This window comes from Rhincodon typus, chromosome 10 (genome assembly GCF_021869965.1).
Source record: "Rhincodon typus isolate 14 chromosome 10, sRhiTyp1.1, whole genome shotgun sequence".
In the NCBI taxonomy this organism is placed as follows: Eukaryota; Metazoa; Chordata; class Chondrichthyes; order Orectolobiformes; family Rhincodontidae; genus Rhincodon; species Rhincodon typus.
In genome coordinates this window covers 32,854,677-32,881,392 of record NC_063341.1, presented here as the reverse complement: position 1 = coordinate 32,881,392, position 26,716 = coordinate 32,854,677, and the positions used below count along the sequence as shown (strand labels likewise).

The 26,716-nt window shown below is 40.3% G+C and overlaps 2 protein-coding genes and 1 long non-coding RNA gene across 4 annotated transcripts in view; 2 read left to right on the top strand and 1 right to left on the bottom strand.

Moving 5' to 3' along the window:
* LOC109936088 (Wnt ligand secretion mediator) overlaps window positions 1-26,716 on the top strand; it is a 137,562-nt gene that overhangs the window by 60,379 nt on the left and 50,467 nt on the right. The gene's annotated exons all lie outside the window — the stretch shown is intronic.
* LOC125484194 lies at window positions 1,326-3,253 on the bottom strand. Its single transcript, XR_007263035.1, has 2 exons — window positions 3,147-3,253; window positions 1,326-1,729 (listed from the first exon to the last, which is right to left on the bottom strand). It is a non-coding gene; the product is annotated as an uncharacterized LOC125484194 (long non-coding RNA).
* LOC125484192 (protein wntless homolog) lies at window positions 1,687-21,519 on the top strand. Of its 2 annotated transcripts, none has more exons than XM_048601888.1 (2): window positions 1,687-1,999; window positions 20,513-21,506. In XM_048601888.1, exons 1-2 carry the CDS (start codon window positions 1,894-1,896, stop codon window positions 20,914-20,916), a joined length of 510 nt encoding a protein of 169 aa, XP_048457845.1. In that variant the 5' UTR covers window positions 1,687-1,893; the 3' UTR covers window positions 20,917-21,506. The 2 variants fall into 2 exon arrangements, with proteins under 2 accessions (XP_048457845.1, XP_048457846.1); XM_048601889.1 differs by lacking the exon at window positions 1,687-1,999 and adding an exon at window positions 2,942-3,072 and having other exon boundaries at window positions 20,513-21,519.

Sequence of the window (26,716 nt, the reverse complement as noted above, 5' to 3'; positions counted from 1 at the left end):
ATATTCTGGTGCAGTATTGACCAGTCAGAGGTGCTGTCCATTGGATGAGATGTTAAGCTGAGTCCTCATCTTCTGTTTGTGTGGATGTAAGTGATCTCCTGGCACTATTTCAAAGATAATTCTTAAAAAATGAAAAAAAGTAGTAATTGAGTATGTTCGGGGCAGAGATTGATAGATTCCTACATATTAAAAATATTTGGAGATGCAGGGATATCTTAGGTACAGCAAGCCTCTGAATAGTAGGGATTAACAGAACCATACAAACTGCAGAGGCCCTTGGAAATTTTGGGACAGAGTTGAGCAGAGATTGATTACAACAGATCTCACTTAATGTTTTATATCCCTGTGCTGGAGTTGTGCACATGACTCATGGACAGGGAAGAGTTGCTCATTTGTGACGTTAGAGTAAGTCATGATCAGACCCTGCAGTGTGAGCACCAAGGTCCATCTGGCCACTAACATAGAAGAGTGGAAATGTTAGATAACATACATTGGCTGGGATTTTACATGGAAACAATAGCCCCACCCCTATCCTCCTGTCTTGAAAGTGGGGGGCAGGTGGTCACCCAGAGCTGAGTTAATTGGCAGAGGGTGGGACATCTGTCTCCACTTGAGAAGAATACCCACTTCCAGGACATGCTTCCATTTAGATGACAAACAACTCTCAAATCCCAGCAGCACTATTAAGGTAATGGCATTGAGGTAGAAGATCAGTCTGATCTATTTGAATGTCAGAGAAGGCTTGATGAGCTGAATGGTCTACTCCTGCACCCATTCCCTGCAAAAGGAGGGGAATGGACCCTGGCCCATATTTGTTTCCCAATCAGCATCACCATGGCAAGTTATTTGGTTATTATTACATTGTTGTTTGTGGAAGCTTGTATTGTACAAATTCAATGCTGCATTTCCTACTTTAAAACAATGACCACACGACAAAAAAAGTACGTCGTTGGCTGTACAGTACTTTGAAACGTGCGATGCTTGTGGAAAACACGGCCTAATGTGAGTCTTTCTTTTAGGTATCAGATATATAATTATTGGTCAATCGTCTAGAAAAGAAATAGATCTAATCATTATCTCATTCTTGTTTAGTGGACCTTAATTTCTGCACATCGTTTGCAACATCTACTACAGTGGCTACACTTCAAAAGCACTTTGGAGTAAAGGACATTGAGGTTTCCTCCGGTTAGGAAAGGCGCTACGTAAATGTAAATCCTTCCTTTTATCTGGTCAAAAATTCCAGTGGCAAAAATCTGATTCGTTAAATTACCTTCTCCGAACAGTCACAGGAACTACTAAAAGGCAGGGTAAACAAGAAGAAAAGACACTGTTTGGACCATTTATTTTCCCTCCTGAAAATACAGCTTTAATTCTAAATGCTGGCACCATTTCTCTGGGTATGGTGCCATTTCCTCACACGGCAGCTTAGTGTCAGCAGGATGCCCTCTTCCCGATGTCTTCGCTGATCATCCCGGCTTTATCTCGGAGTTAAATTGCCCGTCGGCGTCCCTTCTTCACAGGTATGACACAGCTGACCACATCCTTAACTTTGCGGGTTGATGGGCTGGCTTTTTAAAATTGGCAATGAATTAAACGTTATTAATCGCAGGGTTGGCATGAAGTTATTGAGATACTGTAGCAGTCGGACGGACTGAATCTGGCAAGTCATGTGATTGTTTTTTTTTGTATGTGTGTTGTCGGTTTCCCACAGCGCCCCTTAAAAAAAAGCCTGAAGGACGAGAGGGAGTGTGTGAGTGAGAGAGCGGGAGCTCGTTTGCAGAATCACAGCTTCCGACACTGGGGCTGCGACCAGATCTTCGCTTGGATTAAATTGACTCTAATTCAATTAGTTACCGTTACGGGCCGAAAAGAGTGAAAACAGGGTAATAAACGATGGCAGGCGCAATTATAGAAAATATGAGCACGAAGAAATTGTGCATTTTTGGAGGGATTTTGCTGGTTTTCCAAGTAATTTCCTTTCTGGTGGGAGGTTTGATCGGTAAGTGGCTTCTACTTGTCGCTTTCTTTTGTTAGCTATTTATTACAGTATCGGTAGCAACATACTATGATCTAATTAGTCCTGCCATTGTACTTGGTGAGAAGAACTGCATGGGCTCTTTGTAGCGGTTCAGTCTTGTGCGTAAAGTGGAAGAAAACTTTTGGCCTACTTTCAGTATCAACTTATGTTTTTTTTTAAAGAAAAGAGGGACAGTGAAGCATGGCGACTGAACCTTGGGAGAATTGCAATATTTACTCATTCTGCTTACATTTGTGCTTGGAGCGGCTGCTTTTAAGAGAAAAATACAGAACAAAACAATTGTTCTTTAAGGAGTGGTTGCTATGTGGTACGGTTCTAGTTGATTTTTTTTTGTTCCGCCTGTATGGGGAAATCACTGAAATCGGGACGAGTGAATTGCACCGATTTCTGATCTCTTTTAAGTTTCTGTGCAAATTTCTAGCACGCGGCTCACAAGTGTAGTTAAAATAACTACCTACGTCTGTTAAGTAGAGTTTTTACTAAACTTTTAAACGCCCCTTTTTTAAAACAAACTTTTTTTGCCTTTTGTTCTCGCTCCAGTCGAGTTTCTGAACTTTATAGCTCCACCTCTCCGCCTTCAGTTGCGATCGAGGCGAGATTATGCACTTTTATGGTCGACCAGAGGCCAGGGTGTTTGTGTGGAATTTTAAGGGATTGGGATGTGGTAGAGGAAGAATTTTAGAAGAATCGGATAGAGTTTTTAAATAGGCTCCCGTGGATTCTGTGGGAATTCACTTCCTAAACTCTCTGCCACTTTTGAATTATTTATTTAACTGAGGATTCAGCCGCCACCCCCGGGACAAATTCTGCAGTGAGAATTCCCCCCGCCTCTCTGTTTTGGAGGGGAGGGAGGGGGGGGGTGGTGGGAAGCCGCGGAGCCGGCCTCCTAGGAGTATTTCTAAGGCGAGGAAGTGACCGGCGCGGTGCCCGGCCGAGCGGACGCACTGCCCCGGAGAATGATGGAGCAGAGCCGGAGACATAACCCGGAGGCCGGCTCCGCCCCATGAACGGTATTGCAAACCGGGCCGATTCAGGTTGGAAGGAGCGCACTTTTCCCCCAAACTCTCTCAAAATGGCCAACGCGCTCCTCCAAAAATCCCTGACTTACTTAATGTTCAAAAGAATGGTCCGTGTTTGGTGGTATCCCTCTCCCAATTCCATCGAGTCTGTTCCACCATTCGATCATGGCTGATACGTTTCTCAACCCTATTCTACTGCCTTCTCCCTGTAACACTTTATCATCTTACTAATCAAGAACCTATCTATCTTTGTCTTAAATACTCAATGACCTGGCCTCCACAGCCCTCTGCGGCAATGAATTCTACAGATTCACCACCCTCTGGCTGAAGAAATTTCTCCACATCTCCGTTCTAAATGGTGGTCCCTTCACTGAGACTGTATGTCATTTTAATAGTCCTAGTCCCTCTTATTAGTGGAAACATCTTCAGTCCACTCTGTCTCCGTCTGTCAGTATTCTGTAGGTTTCAATCAGATTCTCTCCCTATCCTTCTAAACTTCATTGAGTACAGACTGAGACCTCAACTGCTCCTCATGGGACAAGCCCTTTATCCCTGGGTTCATTCTTGTAAATGTCCTCTGAACCACCTCCAAGCCCAGCATATCCTTCCTTAGATATGGAGCACAAAACTGCTAACAATCTTCCATTTGTGGTCTGACCAGAGCCTTATACAGCCTCAGCAGTATATCTCTGCTTTTGTGTGCCAGCTCTCCAGAAATGAGTGCTAACATTGCATTTGCCTTTCTAACTGATCTTGCATGTTAACTGTAAGAGAATTCTGAACCAGGTCTCCAAAGTCCCTTTGTGCTTCAGATTTCCAAAGCCTTTCCCCACTTCGAAAATAGTCTACGCTTCTAATTTTTTACAGAAGTGGATAACCTCACACTTTTCCACAAACATTCGCAACAATGCCTTCAGTTCCTTCATCCAGATCATTAATGGATAATGTGAATAGTTGTGGTCACAACACTGAACCCTGTGGAATTCCACTAGTTGTAAGCTGCCCTCCTGAAAAAGACCATTTAATCCTCACTCTCTGCCTTCTGCTACTCAGTCAGCCCTCTCCCTTCAAAGAAAGCTCAGTAAGTCTCTCTCCTGCTGCAACCCACCCCCCACCCCAATTCTCTCCTCTGCCCTGAAGCTTTTCAACCACATTCTGCACCATATCTGCTACCCTTCTCCCAGTGCCCACGCCCCTCTGTCTCTTTATTTCTGGGTTCCCCTCCCCCACCCCAGTCCTGTTGACGTGTTGTTGCTAAGACTGTAGATGACACAGATAGGCGGAGAGACAGGTAGTGTTAAAGATACAGGGAGACTGCAGAAAGACTTCAGCAGACTAGGAAATGGCAGTTGGAATACATTGTGTAAAAGTGTGAGGTTATCCACTTCTGTAAAAAAATTGAAACATCGACTTTCCTGCTCCTCTGCTGTTTGACCTGCTGTGCTTTAACAGCCTCACACCTATTGACACTGGCTTCCAGCATCTGTACTCCTATTGTCTCCAACTCTCTATCCATGCCAGTACCTTGCCCTGACACCATGATCTCTTAACTAAATTAGCTCACTCCTGTGTGGCTCCTTTTCAAAGGCTTTCTGGATGTCAAAAATAATTTCATGTGCACTGGGTCTCCTTTGTCTATCTTGCTCATTACCTCCTCAAAGAATTCAAACAGATTCATCAAACATCACCTCCCCTTGATGAAGCTGCGCTGTGTCAGCCCTATTTTACCATGCACTTCCAAGTATTCCGCAATCTCATCCTTAATAATGGATTCAAATCTTATGAATGACTAAGGTCAGGCTAACCAATCTATAAATTACTGTCTTCTGTTTCCCTCCCTTCTTAATCAAGGGTGTTACATCAGCCATTTTCCCATCCTGTGAAAGTCTGCCAGACTCCAGTGACTTCTGAAAGATCATCACCAATGCTTCCACAATTTCCTCCACTACCTTCTTCAGAATCCTAGGGTGTAGATAAATCAGGTCTGAATGATTTATCTACCTTCAGACTCTAGCTTCCCCAGGACCTTCCTTAGTGATGGCCCCAACTCTCTTGAAGCTCTGGTATGCTGCTGGTGTCTTCCACTGGGACAACTTTTGCAAAGTGCCTATTCAGTTCCTCGCCATTATCACTTCTCCAGCTTTGTTTTCCAACAGCCTGATGACCACTCTTGCCTCTCTCTTACCTTTTTATATATCTTAAAAAAACTCTTACAATCTTCTTTTATGTTACTAGCTAGCTTACCCTCATATTTCATCTTCTCTCCCTTTTTAAATTGCTTTTTAGTTGCCCTCTGGTTTTTTAAATGCTTACTACTAACCTTCACCACATTGTATACTTTTTCATTTGCTTTTATGTTGTTCCTGCCTTCCCTCATCAGCCATGGTTGCCTCATCCTCCCCTTAGCATCTTCTTTGGGATGAATTTCTGCTGTTCCTCCTGAATTATCCCCAGAAATTCCTGTCATTGCTGCTCAACCATCTTCCTTGCTAGGCTCTCTTTCTAATTAACTCTGATCAGCTCCTCCCTCACATCTTTGTCGTTATGTTTTTTACTCAGTTGTAATGCTGTTACAACTAATTCAAGCTTCTTCCTCTCAAACTGCAGGGTGAATTCTGTTATTCTGTGGTCCCTGCCCTGAGAGGTTCCTTGACTTTGACCTCCCTAATCAAGTCTGCCTCATTGTATGTCATCAAATCCAGAATTGCCTGTTCCCTTGTGGATTCTACACAAGCTGCTCCCAAAAGCCATCTTGTAGATATTCCATGAATTCCTTTTCTTGGAATCCATTACCGATCTGATTTTGCCAGTCCACCTTCATATTGAAGTCCCCCAAGATTATTGTAATCATGTCTTTCCCACATGCCTTTTTCATTTCCTGATTTATTTTCTGCCCCATATCTTGACTACTGCTAAGAGGCCTATACATAACTCTCATCGGAGTCTTTTTTCCCTTTGCGGTTCCTCAACTATATCCACACAGATCCTGTGCCTTCCAATCCTGTGTCACTTCTTGCTATCAATTTAATTTTGTTTCTTATTAAGACGCAAACCCGCTGCCCATTCTTTCAATAGGATGTGTATCCTTGGATATTTAGTTTGAACTGGACAGGAAACAAATCAGGTCTCTGCTCAAATGCAACATATATTCTCTCCAACTATTGCAAATGGTTATTTTTTGCATTAACACCATGTGATATTTAGAATCTCTTGCCTGTAGATACAGCTGTGTTTCCACTTGGTTTCCGAGAGTCTTACATCTCTGAGCAGGTTTTAATTTATTCACTTGTGGAACTTGGGCAATGCTGGCTGGCCCGAGTTGCCCCTGAGAGGGTGGTGGTAAGCTGCCTTTCTGAACCACTGCAGTACGTAGACCAACAATAGTTTTTGTATGGGTAGATTGAGCAGTCTTATTGGCTCCAAAGAAAATTGAGCCAATGAATTTGATAATGGAAAATGCAGATGGATTGTACAGTAAACAGAGCTGACTGACATTGAACACCAAACTGAGAAAGTTCCACATAGAATTGATATAAGACAGAAGGAATTGCTTTGCCTGAGAACATTTGGCTCAAAAAGATTGATTCCAGGTCTGGTAAATGCACTTCATAAGGAGAGAAATTTTGTTTAAACTATTGAATACCTTTTTCCTTCTGAATTTTGTTGTATCTTTTGGATGAACCTGATGTATCAGGTAGCTCTATATAAGCAGTGACAATTTTGTACCTAATATTCTGTGTACTTTTCTTTTCCATGCTATGTTTTGGAGAATGTTGGCAATTGATATCCATTTTCTCAAGGGTTAAGCTACTAGTATACCAATTGAGAGAAGTTCCTAAGATTTTTGGGTTAAGCTCGCATTTTTGGGCTGTTTATGAGCCACCCGGTGGCAGTCCCCCTTAGAAGTGGAAAATAAGAAGCAAATGGGCTTTTTTTGGGGGACATGTTTCTTGGTCAGAGCACAAGGTGGGAAGTTCAAACACAAATTGATCTTCTCTTGCAGATTTGAATTGGAACCTGAGTCAGGCAGTTTGCAGTACTTCAGGCTATTACTTCATTCTTTTTCCCCCTGTAATTAAAACTAAAGCAATAGATTGTCACAGAAAACAGTTTCCCCTTGCCTCCATATTATCCCGCTGAACAATGCCACAAGTTAAACTGTTCCGTTATGGTTAAGTAGCTTTGGCCTGTGTTGGTTGACTGAGTTTGTAACTGGAAAACCTACAGTCTCACCCTTCACAAACTGAATTTCACCTAAAGTTAAAAAGGGTGTATCTGTACATTGGAAAAACATTAGACAAACTAGTCTGTTCCCTCACAATTTGGTTTGGCAATTCCTAATGTGGTGATGATTTTCCACATATGGAGGCCATCTGGCTGACCAAATGAATTGAAGAATTTGATTCATTTTGTTCCTGTCATGCAATGGCTGGCCTCAACCATAAAATCTCTTTGTTATTGTAGGACCACAAGTTATGAGGAATCGGTTTTTTTTAAAGTATTACAAAATATGCTCTGTGGAAAAATTATTTTCAGTTGAGGCTTATTTTCATTCTGCATTTAAGAGAGAACTCTTTTGCATGTTGGATGTATATTGGTGGAATTTATTTTGTTTCCAGAGTTGCATGTAATTTAGTTATTCCTTGGGGTTTTGATTAGTTAATTGTAATAAGTTGGGAAGGAAATACATTTTATACTTTGAGGCTAAGATTCCAATCCTATATCCCAAATAAACTTGACTTTCAGATTGATTTTGTATCTAACAAGGTGGACTTAGAGACTATTCCTCCATCAACTTCCTAAGTTGTGGATGTTGATAAATAAACCTTTCTTTAGCTTTCTTGCTTTTCCTTGGGGCTTTTAATCTCACCCTTTTTGACCTGTACGCATGAAGAATGGCAGCTATTTGACTGGGCTGTGTTTCTTTGCCTTGATGTACAATATCCAGCAGGAGTCATCAGATGGTGAATAAAAAAGGGAACTCTGGCTTACTTTTTTCTTTGCCCCACTTTTGAACTAAGTGAGTTAGGGGCCATGGCAGAGCCCTGCCTAACAGCTGCAGTTTGAACGTGATAGATATGAAAGCTGGGCCTTCCTAGTTTTTATGTGGGTCATTTTCAAGTTCAGCCATTGGGGAAATCAAAAGATTAAAACCATAAACCAGTAATCAACATATTACAAACAAATGATTAGGTGTTAATATTGATCACACTTGTTTCCCCCCACCCTTGCACACTTTCTTTATCATTTCCTAATATGTACAATTAATATGTTGTTTTCTAATAGCTACAACAGTGGTGTGAATCGGGTTTTGATTATCTGTGAATTGTTCTGAATTTTTTTTTCAGCCATTTGTTTATCTGGGTTGACATAAGAGAGTAATATAGGCAAGGCTGCTGATGGCTCTGGAACCATACCTACCAATAATTGGAGTCAAAATGGTGGAGTGCACTTGTTGCAGCACACATTATATGCACTGACAACATCTTACCAGTTGTACTGAAGACTTGGGCTCCTGAATGATTGTGCCTCTAGTCAACCTGTTCCATTACAGGTACAATATTGGGACTTAGCCAACAATGTGGTCGGCATGGATGAGTTGGATCGAAGGGTCTGTTTCCATGCTGTACATCTGTGACTCTGAGTCAATGTGGAGAAATGCCCAGGTATGTCCTGTGCACAAGAAGCAAGACAAGTCCAGTTGCCATCATATCAGTCCATTTTTGATTATCAACAATGTTATAGTGGTGTCATTGAAAATGCCATGACGTAAAAGTTGCCTGCTCATCAGTGCTCATATTGAGGTCTACCACAGCCATTTGGCTCCAGACCGCATAGACAACAGAGCTGAATTCTGGAGGTGGTGAGAGTGACAGCCCTTGACATCATGGCAGTATTTAAGTAATTGTGGCTTTAAGGTGCTACAAAAAGTTGAGGTCTGTGGAATACTCTTTTTAGGCTGGAGTCGTTCCCAGCACAAAGTACGATTGTGGTTGCTGGAAGCCAGTCGCCTCAGGCTTAGGTTATCTCAGCAGGAGCTGATGTTCTGCACCATTCATGACTCCTCAGAAGTTGAAGCAGTCCGTGTCCAAATGGAGCAAGACCTAGATGACGTTCAGGCTTGGCAAGTGACATTTGTGCCACACAAGTTCCATGCAATGATGATCTCCAAGAGTAAATCCACCCGTCACTCATCGATGTATAATGGCATTACCGTCACTGAATTTTCAACTATCCAATCGGTTACCATTGACCGGAAACTGACATGAATCAGCTATGTAAATAGTGGCAACAGAAACAGTGCAAAAGCGAGGATTTCTGGAGTGATAATGCTCCTCCTGCCTTCCTACATTTTGTGCACAGGGCAAGAATGTGGTGGAATACCCTATGCTTGCTTGGACAAGTACAGCAACAACAACACTGGAATCTCAACCCATCCAGAACAAAGCACCTGTGTGATTTAATACCCCATCCACCAACAGTCGCATTCACTCCCTCCACCACAACATGAGTCTGCAATGAGTATCATCTACAGCATGCACTGCAGCAACTAATCCAGGTTTTTTTGACAGAACCGTGTATGTTCACACGTTATTGCTTGAAGAACAAGGAGAACAGACGGGAATGCCTCTCATAGTCCTCAATTTAATATATTTTCAAACAGATGATATTTATCATTCCATCATAATTGGCTCAAAATCTTCATTCTTCTTCTACCAGTGCTTGTGTGGGAGTGCCTTCACCACATGTAGTTCAAGAGGGCTCCTCAGTCCGTTTCTGAAATTTCACTTGGAGTGGGGAATAAATGCTGGCCATGTGAGTGCTCGCACCCTATAAAATGAGGTTTTTCCGAAAAGTACGAATCTTCATCTTTTTTAAAGTTTGCAAAAGAAAATGAGCAATTAACATTCTTAGACATTTTGAATACAACACATAAATGTGCCTCTTTCAATAGAGGAGCTGCACTAGTACACACTTTTCATGCTTTGTTTGGATCTTGATGATAAAGCTTCATAAAATGAATTCAGTTAACATTTTTTTGCCTATTCAGTCATTGACTTTATTTTCTGTAATAAATTCCTTTCACATTAGTAACCCTGCTACATATTGATTGTAGCTTTGTCCTATTGATGTAGCTCTCTGTCCTTTTAACTAAGCACTTTTGTTCAGCATTGTGGTTGGTCCATAGTTTTATTATGATAGTTTCATAGCCATATGAGCATAAGATAGGAGCTGGAATAGGCCACTTGGCCCCTTAAGCCTGCCCTGCTTTCTCTAATATCATGGTTGATCTGCACTGTCCTGAACTTCTCAATATTTCAAGAATCTACTTACCTCTTCCTGGAATACTTCCAGTGATCTCTACCCCAGAGAGTTGTGGAGGCTACAACTTCAGATATTCACTACCCTCTGTGCAATAAGAAATTCCTTTGCATCTCAGTTTTAAAAGAGAGTCTTCTCAACACCTGTCCTATTGAGACCCCACAGAATTTTGTATATTTTAATAATATCATCCCCGCATCTTTCTAAACTCCAGTGAATAAAAATCTAAATTATTTAACCCTCCTTGATAAGTCAGCCCCTTCATCTTAGGAATCAGCCTTGTGAATCTCTTGTGAGCTGTCTGCAATGCCAACATGTCCTTTCTTAAATACAGGAACCGAACTGTACGCAATGCTCCATGTGCAGTTTCACTAGCCCTCGTCAACACCCTGTAAAGTTGGAACAAAAGTTTACTACTTTTAAGCTCCAACCCTTGAAATAAAGGCCGAAGTTCCATTTGCCATTGTAATTACTTGGTGCACTTGCATGCTAATTTTGTTTCTTGCACAAGAGCAACCAGATCCCTCTGTGTTGCATGTTTTTTTTTGAGTCTCCTTTTTTTAAAAAAAATCATACGTTTTGAATCGTCATACCAAAGTGCAGGACCTCACACCTTCCTACATTAAACTCCATCTGCCAAGTTGTTTTTCCCCACTCAATCTGTCTATATTTCCTTGTTCATTACTTATGTCCTCATCACAATATGCCTGCCCACACTTTCTTTGGATTCATTACACTCTGTCTCCTCCTGTAAATTATTAGTATAGTACCAAATAATTGATGTTCTCGGACTGATTCTTGTGGCACTCTGCTAGTTACATCTGTCCAAACTGAAAATGACCCATTTCTGCTAACTGTGTCTTATGTGCGCTAACCAATCCTCAATCCATGCGAGTACATTGCCCCCAAATATGCGACCTGCTGTCTTGTACAATAACTTTTTATGTGTCACCTTTTAATGAATGCTTTCTGGAAATCCAAATGCACTGCGTCTACCCATTACCCTGCATTAACTCTGCTTGTTATGTCCTCAAATGACTCTTAGCAAATTTGTTGAACATGATTTCCCTTGCACACAACCATGTTGACTCTGATTGCATTTTAAGCGTTTCCAAATGTTCTGCTATTTCTTCATTAATAAAGACATGGTAGGCTAACTGGCCTATAATTTCCTTCTTGAAGAATGGCACTATATTAGTGATTTTCCAATCTGCTGGAGTTTTCCCTGAATCCAATGATCTCTGGAACAGTTCAACAATGACAATTATCATGCCCTTAAACACCTCCATGATTTCCCGATTTATCCTTTGTCCTACAGTAAGGTAGCTCTTCAGGGGCCTCTGGACAACTCCCATCCATGACTTCCTTCCCTTGATATTCCTTATTTCCACTAAAATTGATTCTATATCATGATCTATTACATTTATATCACTACTCATCAACGCGCTGATACCTTCTTTTGTTAACAAAACTACCAACCTCTTTTTCAATTTTTTTCTATTCTTCCAGAATGTTGAATAACCTTGAATATTGAGTTTCCTGTCTTGGTCATCTTGCAACTGTGTTCCTGACATAACTATTTCTATTTCTAGATTTCTATTTGTGCCAACAACTCATCTACCTAACCTAAATGCATGCAGCATTTGTAAATAGCTTTACGCTTTGACTTTTTTCAGGGTTACTTACTGATTGTAATTTGTGTGTATGTTTTTTTTTCTATGCCTCCCTGTCATACTTTGCTTATTATTTGCCTCCTCATTTCCTTTACACTTGCTCTCTTGTTTCTGTTGAATTTTGACAACTTTTCTTTATCTGAACACTCTTTCCCCCCCGCCACCCCATTAATTAATTTCAAGCCAAATCTACAACCCGTGTCTGCACGGGTTTTCTCCAGGTGCTCTGGTTTCCACACAGCCTAGAGATTTGCAGGCTAGGTGGATTGGACATGCTAAATTGCCCATCATGTTCAGGAATGTGGAGATTAGGTGGATTACAGGGGAATGGGTCGGTGTGGACTTGTTGGGCCAAAGGGCCTGTTTCCACACTAGGGATTCTATGATTACATACTGCTCCCAGCATGGTTAAAATGAAACCCATCTCAATGTAACACCTGACCTTTCCCCCATAATGGTACCACTGTCCCATAAATCGGAATCCATTTCTCCAAACCAATCTTTTTGAGACACACATTTACCTCTCTGTTTACCCTATGCCAATTTGCATATGGCTAAGGTAGTACTTCTAATATTATTACCCTTTATGGTTCTACTTTTTAAACCTAGCCTTTTTAATATATACTTTTAAATATTTAACAAGAGAATTTCTTAATTGTACTGTTCAGCTATAATAATATCTCTGGTGTAAGCCACTTGACCAATTAAAGACAGGAAAGAAATACCTGTTTGCCTGTGATGTAAGGTAAATCCAGGTAGGACTTATACTCTTAATGGTTGGGTCCTGGAGAATGTTGCTGAACAAAGAGCCCTTGGGGTGCAGGTGCATAGTTCCTTGAAAGTGGGGTCACCGGTAGATAGGGTAATGAAGGTTTGATATGCTTGCCCTTATTAGTCAGTGCATTGAGTATAGGAGTTGGGAGGTCATGTTGTGGCTGTACAGGACATTGTTTAGGCCACTTTTGGAATACAGCATTCAGTTCTGGTCTCCCTGCTATAAGAGAGATACTTGAAAGGATTCAGAAAAGTTTTACAAGGATGTTGCTGGGATGGGAGTGTTTGAGCTATAGGGAGAGGCTGAATAGGCTGGGGCTTTTTTCCCCTGGATAGTCAGAAGCTGAGGGGTGATCTTGTATGGGTTTATAAAATCATGAGGGGCAAGGATTGGGTGATTAGCCAAGGTCTTTTACCCAGTGTAGGGGAGTACAAAAGACGAGTTGAACTGAAGCTGTTTCTGTGCTGTATAACTTTGACTCTATAACGCTTTCATACAATTGCAACATTTTAAAGACATTTGGATAAGTACATGAATAGGAAAGATTTGGAGGGATATGGGCCAGGAGCAGGCACGTGGGACTAGCTTAGCTTGGGGTTATGGTCGGCATGTTCTGGTTAGACCAAAACGTCTCTTTCTGCACTGTGTGATTCTGACTCCATGTCTCTGACAGGGTGAAACAGATTGAAGGGGCTCTGTGCTGCTGGTTCTTAATTGCCCACCGCCGCTGCCCTTCATACTCAGGTGCACTCCTCTCTCAATGAAGCTACTGTCCCCACTTTCGTGCTGATTCAGGAGCACAAGTTTATCCTTTCTTTCTCTTTTGGGTGGTGTTGACTGTTTCCAGGTCCCCTGTCTTGCACTTTTTGTTTAATGCCCCTTGATGTTTTGTAGTTGAGATAAGGTTTGGATTTTCACTTTTTTTTTTGCTTAAAACAGTCTATTATCATCTATTTAATATTGTTGATGGTTATGTAGATCACTCCCAACTGTTTATTGTCCCCTGAGCTGTACAGATCTGTAATCCCATGTTCGTTCACATTGCTGAATCCATCTATATACACTTGCCAGAAATATGTGCATAGACATCATAAAAAGTGAACAATGGGTGATACCCAAAACGTTGATTTCTCCTTTCCTCCAGATGCTGCCTGGCTTGCTGTGTTCTTCCAGCCTCCTGTTGTCTACAATAGTTTGGATACTGATTGGCCTGTTGGCTGGCACCTTTACATGAGTAAAAGATCAGGCTTGCAGTTTGCTGTTGCAGAAATTACCAAATTTTGTGGGTATTTCATTTTGCAGTCCTAGTTGTTTTTTCCCATTTTCACTTTGTTTGAAAAATAGGCGTTTGTCCTCCTCCATCCATTGTATTTAACAGTGAAGGTGGTTCTCTGATTGAGCTTGTCAACGGTCTGAGTGCTTAATTCTCTGGTCCCATTTTAAAATTCTCCTTGTAGAGGACTGAGTCATAACATTATTTACACGAAAAGTAAACATTCCGCCCTATCCAATGACTTTTGGTAGATCATATGCAGCATCATTGAATAGCTGTCCAGCCTCTCGTCGGTAGCACGGTTGTTTGGACAAGGTACTGTAGGCCAATCAATTGTAGAGGCCATAATACTAGCACATCCTGATTGATCTGACAGTGTCATTCTGGATTCTCCATTTAGCCACTGGATCTATCGGCTTCTTTCAAAAGCCGTTAAACATTTAATTTCACAAGTTTTGAAATGTAGCATTTCAACAGAACAAAGTTGTGGCATAGCACATGGGAGATCAAAATACTATTCACCCAATAGTGGCAACCCAGCAGAATGATGTCTTTCACTGTAGAAGCTACAGTCCGTCATATTTTTATAGCTTCTTCCAAAATGTATGAGGAGCACATGGCACTGTTACTGCTGAAGTATTCTTAATGAATACTAAATTATCATGCCTATTTCTTTCCTGCAATAAGTTAGTGAAATGAAACAAAATCATGGTCTCATTTGTTCCACGGTTATGTCCACAGAGTTGTGTGGTTAACTTTGTAGAAAGTCAGTTTGTGTTAAAGCTAAAACAGTTATAGGAAGGAAGGCTTTGATCAAACATTGACATGCTGAGGGTGAGATGTAAGGAGGTTATTTCTGTTGATGCACTGGTGTTTTAATGAATGTTCATATATTGCTATGGGGATGGAATGGTTAGAGAATACTTCTTTAAAGCCTATGTTTGAAGATGCAGTCTAATTCCCAAAAGTTTTCTTTTTAAAACTTAATATTTCTCGTAACCATATTTCAAGTTTCAGCATTCGGAAAGGAGTCAAGAAGATGATTGTGAAGAAAATGTCAATTACGGTTACATAATTCTTTGAGCTAATGCAAACTGTTCATTGGCAGTGTTTGTCATTGCAGTCGTGGATGTGAGAATGTAATGTACTGAATTAAATATACTAATTTAAATATACTAATACAAATTTCAAACATTTTAACATCTGATACCACTGTAGTTTGAGTCACGGGGGTGGAACTTATGTATGAACAGTCTCTCTCTCTCTCTCTCTCTCTCTCTCGTCTGTCTCTCTCGTCTCTCTCTCTCGTCTCTCTCTCTCTCTCGTCTGTCTCATGTATTTACTAGAACTTTGATATTTCTTTAACCCTTTTATTGGCCCCACCCCAGCCCTGTGATCTCCAGCCCACAGTTCACCATTGACAGCTGTTCCCTAAACATAATAAATCCTGAGCTCTGGAATTCCCCCAGCCTCCATACTTCTTTCTCCTACTTTTTTAAAACCTACTTCTTTGACCAAACATTTGATTACCTAACATTTGTTGTAGTTTAGTGTCAAACCTTGTCAATGTGCCTTGAGTTCTTTACTCATTTACTCGCATTAATATAACACCATTTAACAGCAGTATTGCAGATCCGCAAGCAAGTTATTGCATAAAAGTACAAATGACTGTATGCTGGTTAATGGTGTCAGTGATCATAGGAATTTGATTTGATGCATTGAGAACTTTACAAGAGGCCTATTACAAATTTAAAATCTTCTGGGTTAAATATTATTTTCTAAAAACATATTTTTATACTTTTTAATTAAAACTGTGTAACAATAATTTTCCTCCCTTATTTTATACCCTTCACTTTGACTTTTGCCTTTGCTGCTTAAAGCGGGTGGGGGGTTTGCACCCAGGCTGATTAGGAGGAAAGAGATCAGTCTGAAACTTGTACAGTTGGGAAAACGAGCAAGTCAAACAGTCAGGCAGGCAGGAACAAAGCAGAGAATGAGGTAGGACTGATAAATTAAACTGAATTTATTTCAATGTAAGAGGCCTAACAGGTAAGGCAGGTACATTCAAGACATGGTTTGGAACATGGGACTGGGATATCCTAGCAATACAGAGACGTAGCTCAGAGATGGACAGGACTGGCAGATGCTATAGATATAGATGCTATAGGAAGGATAGAAAGGGGACAAGAGGAGAGTGGCATTTTTGACTATGGATAACATTACAGCTGTACTTAGGGAAAATATTCCTGGGATTATGTCCAAGGAAGTTATTTGGGTGGAACTGAGCAGTAAGAAAGGGATGATCACCTTATTGGGATTGTACTATAGACCCCCTCCCCAATAATCAGCAGCAAACTGAGAAACAGATTTGTAAGGAGATCTCAGTTATCCATGAGAATAATAAGGTCATAATGGTAGGGGATTTTTAACTTTCCATATCCCTCTAAAGCCTTCCTATTCATATACCCATCCAGGTGCCTTCTAAATGTTGAAATTGTACCAGCCTCCACCACTTCTTCTGGCAGCTCATTCCATATGCGCACCACCTTCTGCATAAAAAAAGTTGCCCATTAGGTCCCTTTTAAATCTTTCCCCTCTCACCTTAAACCTATGCCCTCTAGGTTTAGATTCCCGCACCCCAGGGAAAAGATCTTGTCTATTTACCCTATTCATGACCCTCATGATTTTATTAACCTCTGTAAGGTCACCCCTCAGCCTTTGACACTCCAGGGAAAACAGCCCCAACCTATTCCACCTCTCCCTTTAGCTCAAACCCTCTAACCCTGGCAACATCCTTGTAAATCTTTTCTGAACCCTTTCATGTTTCACAACATCCTTCCTATAGCGGGGAGACCAGAATTGCACGCAGCATTCCAAAAGCGGCCTAACCAATGTCCTGCATAGCTGCAATTCCTATACTCAATGCGATGTCCAATAAAGGCAAGCAGACTAAACGCCTTCTTCTAGGCCCGAAACGTCAACTTTCCTGCTCCTGTGATGCTGCTTGGCCTGCTGTGTTCATCCAGCTCTACACCTTGTTATCTCATTCTCCAGCATCTGCAGTTCCTACTATCTCTCATTACTTTTAAATGCAGTCATAAAACAGACACCTGACTTGTGGTTTGAACAGCCTAAATTGCCTTTACAGTAAATAAACAAAAACTCCTCAGAAAAGTTCTAAAGAGGAATGGAGTGGAGAGGTTTCAGAAGGCAATTCATAGGAGAGGAAGGCAAGGCACTTCTCAAAGGTGTCATATAAATGCAATTTCATTTAGCTTACCCAATAATCGCCTTTGTCTGCTTCTGCCTGCAGTGCAGTCAGTCGTTGTACTGTTTCCATGTCATTATTGCTGAGTGTGTGAATGACTGAGGATGTTTTTAGCCTTGCTATTAAATCCATTTGCAGGTTAGCTGATTCCCTTAGGGCAACTATTGTCTGTTCAGGAAATGTCCTCTTCACTCATTGCAGGAGGAAATGAAGAGTATCAATCCTGTGTGAGACTTTGTCAATAGCCTGTGTCGGGCCCACGACCATATTCAGATGTTAATTGAGTAGAGTTTGCTTCAGGTTGAATACCTTGCAAGCCAGTTTGAAAAGTTCTTTATTTCTCCTATTTTTTTTAATGTGATATAAACTATGAAATTGCTTCAGTAACATTTTGTGCAATAAACTTCCACAGCATCTCCCCACATACACTTTTGTACTACTTCATTGTGTTCCCATCTAAAAAGAAAGGCATAAATCCAGAGTTCACATTATGGAAATTCCAGCGCAGATGGGGACCATATGACCCATCGTGTCTGTGTCCGTGCAGCCCTTGACTGGAATCATCATTAATCCCATTTTTTTTTTGTTTGTCTCTTTCTGTTCTTTTCATTTCAAATACTTATCTCATTTTTAAAGGGAACAATGCTGTGACTGGAATTCTGAATTAAAAGTATTACTCCCACTGCTCTACTCTGTTCCCCGCACAGGTTGGTTAGCTAGATGGCTGAATTGTAATGCAGAGTGACGTCAACAGTGTGGGTTCAATTCTGACACTGGCTGAGTCCAAGAACTCAGGCCCGAAATGTCAACTTTCCTGCTCCTCTGATGCTGCTTGGCCTGCTGTGTTCATCCAGCTCTACACCTTGTTATCCCCTTAACCTTCCCCTTGCTTGAGGTATGGTGACCCTCTGGTTAATCCACCGCCAGTCATCTCTCTCTAATGAGAGAGCCTCTTTATGGTCTGACAACTTTATTGCAATTTGGAAATTGCCACTCTATTGGTTCTAGGGATGTTGAACAATTTGAAAAAGCTGGAGCAGTGTTCAGGTGGTGAGGGTTGCCCATCTAAAGTGCTTACTTGGCTTTTAGCAACACAAAAATTACCCCTTGCCGTTCTGAATTTAAAAATTACTGTTCTGAGGAAGGGTCACCGGACCCAAAATGTTAACTCCGTTTTTCCTTCACAGATGCTGCCAGACCTGCTGAGCTTTTCCAGCAATTTCTGTTTGTTTCCTGTGACAAAAATTACCCCAATGCACGTCATGCATGTTTCTGTTCAGGGAGGATGGATGTGAATGTTGAAGGATTGTTGTCCCTGTTATTTGACACATTGGAAAGTATTACTGCATGTAGTTACAGAGAAAGATTTCAATGTAAAAGGTGAGGGTGGGAAAAGATGCTAGATCAAAGCTTCACTATTGATTGCCATGCCTTCGCTGCAATGTCCCTAAATCTGGAATTCCTTTCTGAAATTTCTCTTTCTGTTTTTAAAAGGAGATTTTAATAAAAGTATAGCAAACCAAATTGTTTGCTGTCATACCTTCTCATTAAGTAACATATTTTGTTAATACTACATGATGTGCGTTGGGGTAATTTTTATGTTGCTAAAAGACAAGTAAGCATTTCAGACGGGCAACCCTCCATCAGCTTAACCCTGCTCCAGCTTTTTCAAATTGTTGAACATCCCTGGATGTCCCAGTATAGTCACTTTGTCTCATTAGAACTGATGGCCCTCATTGTCTGTGTGTATCGAGACACAGTACAACAAAAGACACTAGCAGTGCTACCCTACATCAAGAATATATCAGAAATGACAACCCGACTCCATAGACCGCATAAGATCATGATTACACACAAACCTACATAAACACCGCGTCAAATGCTATCAAAGACTAATGACGCCATACCGACAGTAAACAGGACTAACATGATACACAGAATCCCACGTAGCAAGTGCAATAAATATTATATTGGACAAACGGGGAGGACACTGATCATTAGAATACACAAACACCGGCTGGTAGTAAAAAGACATGACCAAAATTGTCTCAATATACACAGACAGTGAGGGCCATCAGTTTGACTGGGACAAGTGAACAACAGACATGCAAGGGAATTTCTGGAGGCCTGGTTCTCAACACAGGATTCCAATAACAAACACATAGAAATAGACCCCGTATATAGACTGCTGCTAAAAAACAGAACCAGAAGTGACAAGACCCATCACACCAGGGGATTGTATAAATTCGGAACAGAGCAGAACACCAACGCTTTGATTAGAGGTCGCACTGATGATGTTGCCTGGAATGGTAACGAAACGTCTGCACACCACGGAACAACCGGCTCGGTGAGCAAATAAACACCTATGCCTAAATCATTCTTGCAAATGAAAACCATAAGCGTTTGTACACGTATTACTCTGCATGCTAGAAAGGGGAGAATGCGGTAGAATGGCACTTGATGAAGTGCTCATTTAGAGGGAGAGCTGCTACAGACATGGGCTGAATGATTACATGCGCTGTAGCGATTCTGTAATTCTGCTTTCTTTAAGTCCCTGTATGTCAAGTAAGGGCAGAATGTGATGGAATTGCTGAAAAGCTATTTGACTTGGAGTTTCATTGTTTCTGTGATTTTTATTTTTCAACTGTTTCCAATTTAAAGTATCATAAATCAACCATATTCAGAACTTTGTAATTTAGTGTTTCGGTTTAAAATTTGCAATTTCTAGGCAGTTAAATTCAGAAATATAGATTGGGAGGTTTGATTTCTAGTCAGTTGGCCGTTATTTGGAGCTGCAATTATAATCTACAATTCATCTGAACAATCTTTCTGCTTTTGACGGTAGAGAGAAGTGGGAGATAAGTTGGGGAAACTGTATTTCTTTGATAGCCGGTGAAGTTTTTATCACTCCCAGTGAAGTGGGAGTTGACTGAAAATTGAATGGTAATAGCAAATCAAATAGCTTGATATCTAGTCTTCATTCAGTACTTAAAGAGGAGCCACCTAAGTCAGTCAGGCAGAAGTTACTAGAGTCTGCAACTAGCTATGGGGCAGAATCCAGCTGTTGAGATCATTTGACAGAGGGAAGCTAATCCATTTAAAATTGCAGCATTTGTAACGTGTTTCTGTTCCATGTCTTTCAGCTCCAAGTCCAACTACAGGAGTTTCATACCTTGCAACAAAATGTGTGGATGTAAGGAAGCATCATCAGAAATCGAAGTGGTTCATGCCATGGGGTCCCAACCAGTGCGAAAAGAAAATCCAGAAGTTTTCTGAAGCTATGCAGCAACAGATTGGAGCCAATGATATTGTGTTTGCAATCCATGTTCCACACCAAACCTTGGAGATGAGTTCCTGGTTTCAGTTTCTGCTGGTTGTTCTGCAGTTTGAGATCGAATTTCAAATCGGCAATGAGATTAGTAAGTTTTGGTATGAGGGAAGAGAGACATTTGTTTTAGGAAAGTTGGTTCATTTTATTATGGGCGGGGAAGGGATAGTTATAACAACAATTTTTATTTGTATAGCACATAGTGATTTAAAAGTTTGAAAGTGCTTCATAGAGTACTATGAATATACGTATGTATTTTTATTCCTGGAAAAAAAGCAAGCTACATTGGAGCAGATGATATAAATGCTTGGTTAAGTAGTGTATTGAAGAAAAAGAGCAGGGTGGAAAGATTAAGGGAGGGAATTCCACATCTTGGAGTCTTGACAGCTAAAAGCATAGCCATCAAAGATGTACGAATTTATAATCAAATGTAAAGAGATCAGAATTAGAGGACAGCAAAGAACTCAGAGGATTGGAGAACTAGAGATTGTAGAAATAGGCAGAGGTGAGGCCATGTAGAAAATTGAATTAGAGGATGAGAAATTGTAATATTGGAGCACTTTTTCATTAAATGGAAGCCACTGTAGGTCAACGGGTACAAGGTTGATGGGCAAACGGCATTTAGTGCAGGTTAGGACACAGGTAGCATGGGAAGCTGGGCAGGATAGTGTTAGCATGGAAAAGTCTAAGAAAAGCATGCTTGAGGATTTCAGCAGCTGAAAAAGCTAGAGTAGCAATGGGGAGTGGTGTATTCTGGAGGTGGGAATAAGCTATCAGTGATGTTGTTAATATGTGGTTGTGAGCTCATCTTGTGATCCAGAATAATGCAGAAATAGGTTTTTTTAGGAAATGGGGAATTTTATTCCACTTTTTTACTCTGTGGCTTGACCCAGGGTTACTCTCTGTAAAGTTGATAGGTCAAAAGCACTGGAGAAGCGCTGTATGGGTTCTGAAGGTACAGAAAAATAAATACATCTTTAAAAGTAAAATACTGTGGAGGTTGATTTAAAAACCATACAATGTCAGGAATATTCAGCTAGTTCAGCAATGTCTGTGGACAGAAAAACAGTCAATGATTCAGGTCAATGACCTTTCATCATCGAACTTGAACTTGACCAGAGACATTTATACTACAATTGGCTTCAACAGTCCTGTTTTGCAGGAGAAGGAGTACTGCAGAAGCAGATTGGGTTCTGGCTCCTGATCACTTTCTAGTGATTTGTTTGCATTTGAGCCTGATGTCAAGTAGCCTGTCATACCTATTTTCAAGGCTCTTTGTTTGAAACATGGTCTCTTGGTTGAGATATTACAGAACTATTAAAACCTTTTACCACTAGTAGTTGATGCCGTGAGATGGGGAGATGACTGGGGGTGATAAAACTTGCTTACACTGTAATTGTAGCACTCCATAGCTGAGCTATTAAGTCAGCTCAGACTAAGTTTTTCAAACCTAGGTTTTTCTTGGTTTTTATGGCTCTCCAACGTAGGAATGGGGAATTGAGAAGAAGTCTTGTGTTTACTCGGATGCAGACTAAAACTCTTGACACTGGCCTGATTTGTGTGTGCATATAATAAGCATATTTTCCACTAGCCAAGAATAACCCAGGATAACCTGGAAATTATTATTGCTTTTTATTTTGACTTTTCTTTTTATCTGATGCCTACATTTTTATTCACTGATCCATTAGGGGCAGTAACTCTACTGTAACCTGGTATCCCATTTTGAATGTTTTCCCTTTCATTTGACTTTGTAGCATCTAAGCGTTAGATCCTGGAGTACTATTCTGTGGGAGTCCAAGTGTCCAATTTGTCAGAGTATAATCTTCACCCGGCATAACAAAAGTGTTGCTATTGGGGAGTCTCTCAAATGGCTGAAAGTAGGTCCCAATCCATCTTGTGTGTATGTGTGCCCTGCAACTGTCTGGCATGACATGGAGCCACATAGAGTAGGACAATCCCGGTGTATGCTGATGGAAAAACAGATACTGAAAAACACACTCCTATTTCCAATGCAGTGATTCCTGCTAGAGTGCTGTGAATTTTTGACATCACGCAAGAAAATCCACGCTACAGTAAATAGCTAGCCAACACCAATTGCCAAGGCTTTACCTAAATAATGCTCATTTGAATGAGTTACAAGAGAGCTTTTTATGGCTAATCATAAGGGTGGGAGGAAGATTGAGCCTTGTATCTGACTAAGTTGTACTGAAAGACTTTGCAAAATATTTGAGCAGGCAGTTGGATCAAGAGTTTATTTTGCATGAGTTTTGATAGAATTGGAAGGTAATTGATAAGAGCAAAAACTACCAATAGCAATCATATCCCCTGTGGGTGAAATGAAGCTTATTCACACAATCAGGATGAAATAAATACTCTACTTCAACAACATTTGGCAGCTCTCCAGCAATAACACAGCTATTGAAGTGGATTAGTTGTCAGGGGTGACAGACATGGCGGAGTGACAGAATGTTAGATTGGCAAGTACTCCAGGCCTTGAGGAGAACGCTCACTAATCTGGCGCTTGACCACAAAAAGTTTTCTGTTCTGTTCTTGGACAGAGAAAAGCTTCACAAAAAAGATTTTATGTTCCAACATTTGGAGTGTTTCTAACCTATTATCGAATTTTTGTTGTGCATTAGACAATCTAAGCTTCTACATTTTAATAGAAATGGGGGGAGAAGTTCATGTGAAATGAACTTGTTACTGGGCTTAAAATCCACAAAACACATCATTCTTTCCCAAGTTGCATTATATTCTGGGATCAAGAAAATACTTATTAGTTTCTGTGACCCACTGCTCGTGATTGCACATGCACATTCCAGAACATGTAGTTCATGTAAACATAAACTCAGTTCTGATTTTATTCTTTGCATCAATCTTTATTCATTTGCTGCCTTCTGTTGCTCTAAACGTATTCGGCTAAATCAGTATGAGCTGAGATTTAAATCTGGAATGGTGTGGGGTGCCCCAAAACTAGATGTATTTGCCCTGTAAACCATTGGAGAATCTTAACAGATCCTCCCACACCACTATTATAATATCTATTGTTACCACTGTGCTGAAATTCCAGCTGCTCGTTGACAATATTAACGTAACATATCTCACACTGTAAATATTTTTTAAAGGAGCAATCATATTGTTATTACACACTATAAGAATTTAAGATGCTAAAATACATGCTTTTGGCTTTAGGATGTGTATGTGTGCTGTAGAAAATGCAGATCTTTTGAAGTCTAATGTTCTGGGGACCCAGGTTCAAATCCTGCCACGGCAGATGGTCGAATCTAAATTCAATAAAATATCTGGAATTAAGAATCTAATGATGACAATGAATCCGTTGTCGATTGTCAGGAAAACTCACCTGGTTCACTAATGTCCTTTAGGGAAGGAAACTGCCATCCTTACCTGGTCTGGCCTACATGTGACTCCAGGCCCACAGCAATGGGGTTGACTCTGAACTGCCCGCTGGGCAATTAGGAATGGGCAATAAATACTGCCTGGCCAGTGACATCCTAATCCCGTAAATGAATTTAAAAACAAACATTGTCTGATATCTGCTATTCAATGGCTCCCAAATTGTTACTATAAGAGGAAACCTGTGCTTGCACAATCAATCACTTCAGGATAGGCATGAAAGATTTTAAAAATTATTTTCAAACAAGTGATAATTGTATTTATATTACTGATAACAGTCTATAAATGGATAACAAAGATTGTTCAATCCAAAAGCGGATAATGACCAGTGTGTTTCACTGGCAGGTCTCTGTAATATGACCTGTATCATGGTAGTATGTAGACGATATTGACTGACCTTGTATCACTGACTTCCCTCTTGTATTTCTTCTCACATTCTTGTGTCTCATTACTGTACTCAACATTCAACCTGACATAGTGTCAGCAAGAATCCTGGGGCTAATTTAGAAGTTGCAGACTATTTTTTAAAGAAAAGGTTTTTACTTTATCTTTTCAAATGGTAAGAACCAGCACAGACATGCTTTCCTGAATGGCGGCTACCAATGCTGTAAGCTTCTATAAGCTTACAAACAGAATGGTATCCCCTATTGCAAACATTCTTTTTGTTTTGTCCATGCCAGGGCTTTGAAATAACTTTCACTTCTATAGTACTACAATTGTCTTTCTCTTCAGGTGATTATCCAATTTTATTTTGAAGTAAACTTTTTTATTTTAAAACAAAGCTGCTGACAGTCTAATGTGGTGTAACAGGTAAAGGCAGCCTTTCAGGAACTCTTCCAATTGACCATGTTCCATGTGAGAGCTTAAATATTACATTAACTGATTATTTGACTTGATGTCTTCACACAATGAATCTCCAGGAAGAGGTGTTTGATGGTAGTGAAGAGCTGGAACTGAAGAAATAAATAATTCCAAAGTTTGTGTTCCTAGGAAGCGGACTTGTTGCTCAGTTGAGGCCATGAAATATTCCAGTTCGGTCATTTTATGCACAATATTTTGTGTTTGCATGTCAGCAATTTGCAATGGTTTCCTCTTTTTAGCGCCTCTCTAGTTTTGATTTGAAAGAATTATGTAAGGGAAGTAAAGCACTGAAATATTTATTACTCCATTCTGGAAAGTGACCTTTTGTAAAAATATATTTTTCCTTTGTTATTGAAGCTAGTGAAGCCAGGGGCATGATGTACTGATGACGGATGCCTGTAATACCAATAACTCTTTGATGCCTAGACTTTGAAATGGAAATAGCTGTTGCATCGATGCCAAAAATGCCTCCTTCTTAAGATTAATTTTTGATGACTAGGCAATTTAAAAAACAAAGTGTGAAAGTCTGAGTATTTTTTATATGTGCTTTGGGTCACGCTCCATTAATAGCAGGTCAATGTAGTCACAGTTCCTATTCTTGCTGAATTTAAGTTGTTTAAATGACAGAGTAGTTTTGGGAGTCATGGAGCTACTGCACATGTGTGGAGTAAGTGTCTACACATTACAAAAAGGCTTCCTTATATTTTTATTCCTGTAGGGACCTTTCCAGTATCAAAGGGAGAATCACACAGGGTTAGCTTATGCCAAAGGTAATGTATAAGAATACCGGTAAATTTAATCTTAATCCCTAATTAAGTATAGTAGTTAGCGTTAAGTATGTAAATAATCAGAGCAAAAAATGGACAAGACTTTTGTAGTGGCTACCATTTTAGCTCCGCTATCACAGCACTATTTTTTGTTGAAGGTGTCCAGAACATATTGTAAAATTAATGGAAATGTCAATATTGATTATATCTATATTGACTAAATACATAAGGAAAGTGAATGTAGCAATTAGCTCTAATCAAAAGTGGACCCAACTGACTTTGGTGAACAGTAAACATACCTGAAGTGTCGATCTTGCCTTAACATTTGACTAAGCGCTGCACTTCTGTCTTTTATTCAGAATTCACTCATTAGCAACACTTCCTTTCTAAGAATCCAGTGTTTGGTGCTTTGTCCATGTATAATGTCTATGTATTTACACACCACTGAGCAGTTTGGGGTGAAGACCTTAGTTCCTTTTTCGTTTTCTGTTAATTTGCTTATTCCTAGACGGTTGAGTAGGTGAGAATAGCAGTTGAGTTTTCTTCATTCCAAGTGATCCTGCTGGAAAATGCTATGTATGTCTGAATATTTGGATAAGAATCAAACCAGGCTTTGCAGTGATATTCCACTAATGTCATTTAGCAAAAGTATCCCGAGTCTGCTGGACCCTGAATGCTCTCCTTATGAGAATTGTGGGATTATGCTTTAACAGAGGCTACTGCCTTTTGAACAAGGACTGGTGAGCACTTCTAATGCAATAAGAAGTACTAAAGCATGTCATAGACCTAAACTGAAAAACAAATTACTAGCCAGAATCTATTGCATTTATAGTGGTTTTTGTTCTCTCCATGCCTTTGATGTAAAGTACGATTCGTTTAGTGCTTAGTTTTCAATAAACCTACATATGAGCAGGTATTGATTAAAAATATTACCCCTGGTCCCAGCAACAACAGATGATGCTTGGGCACTCTTTTCC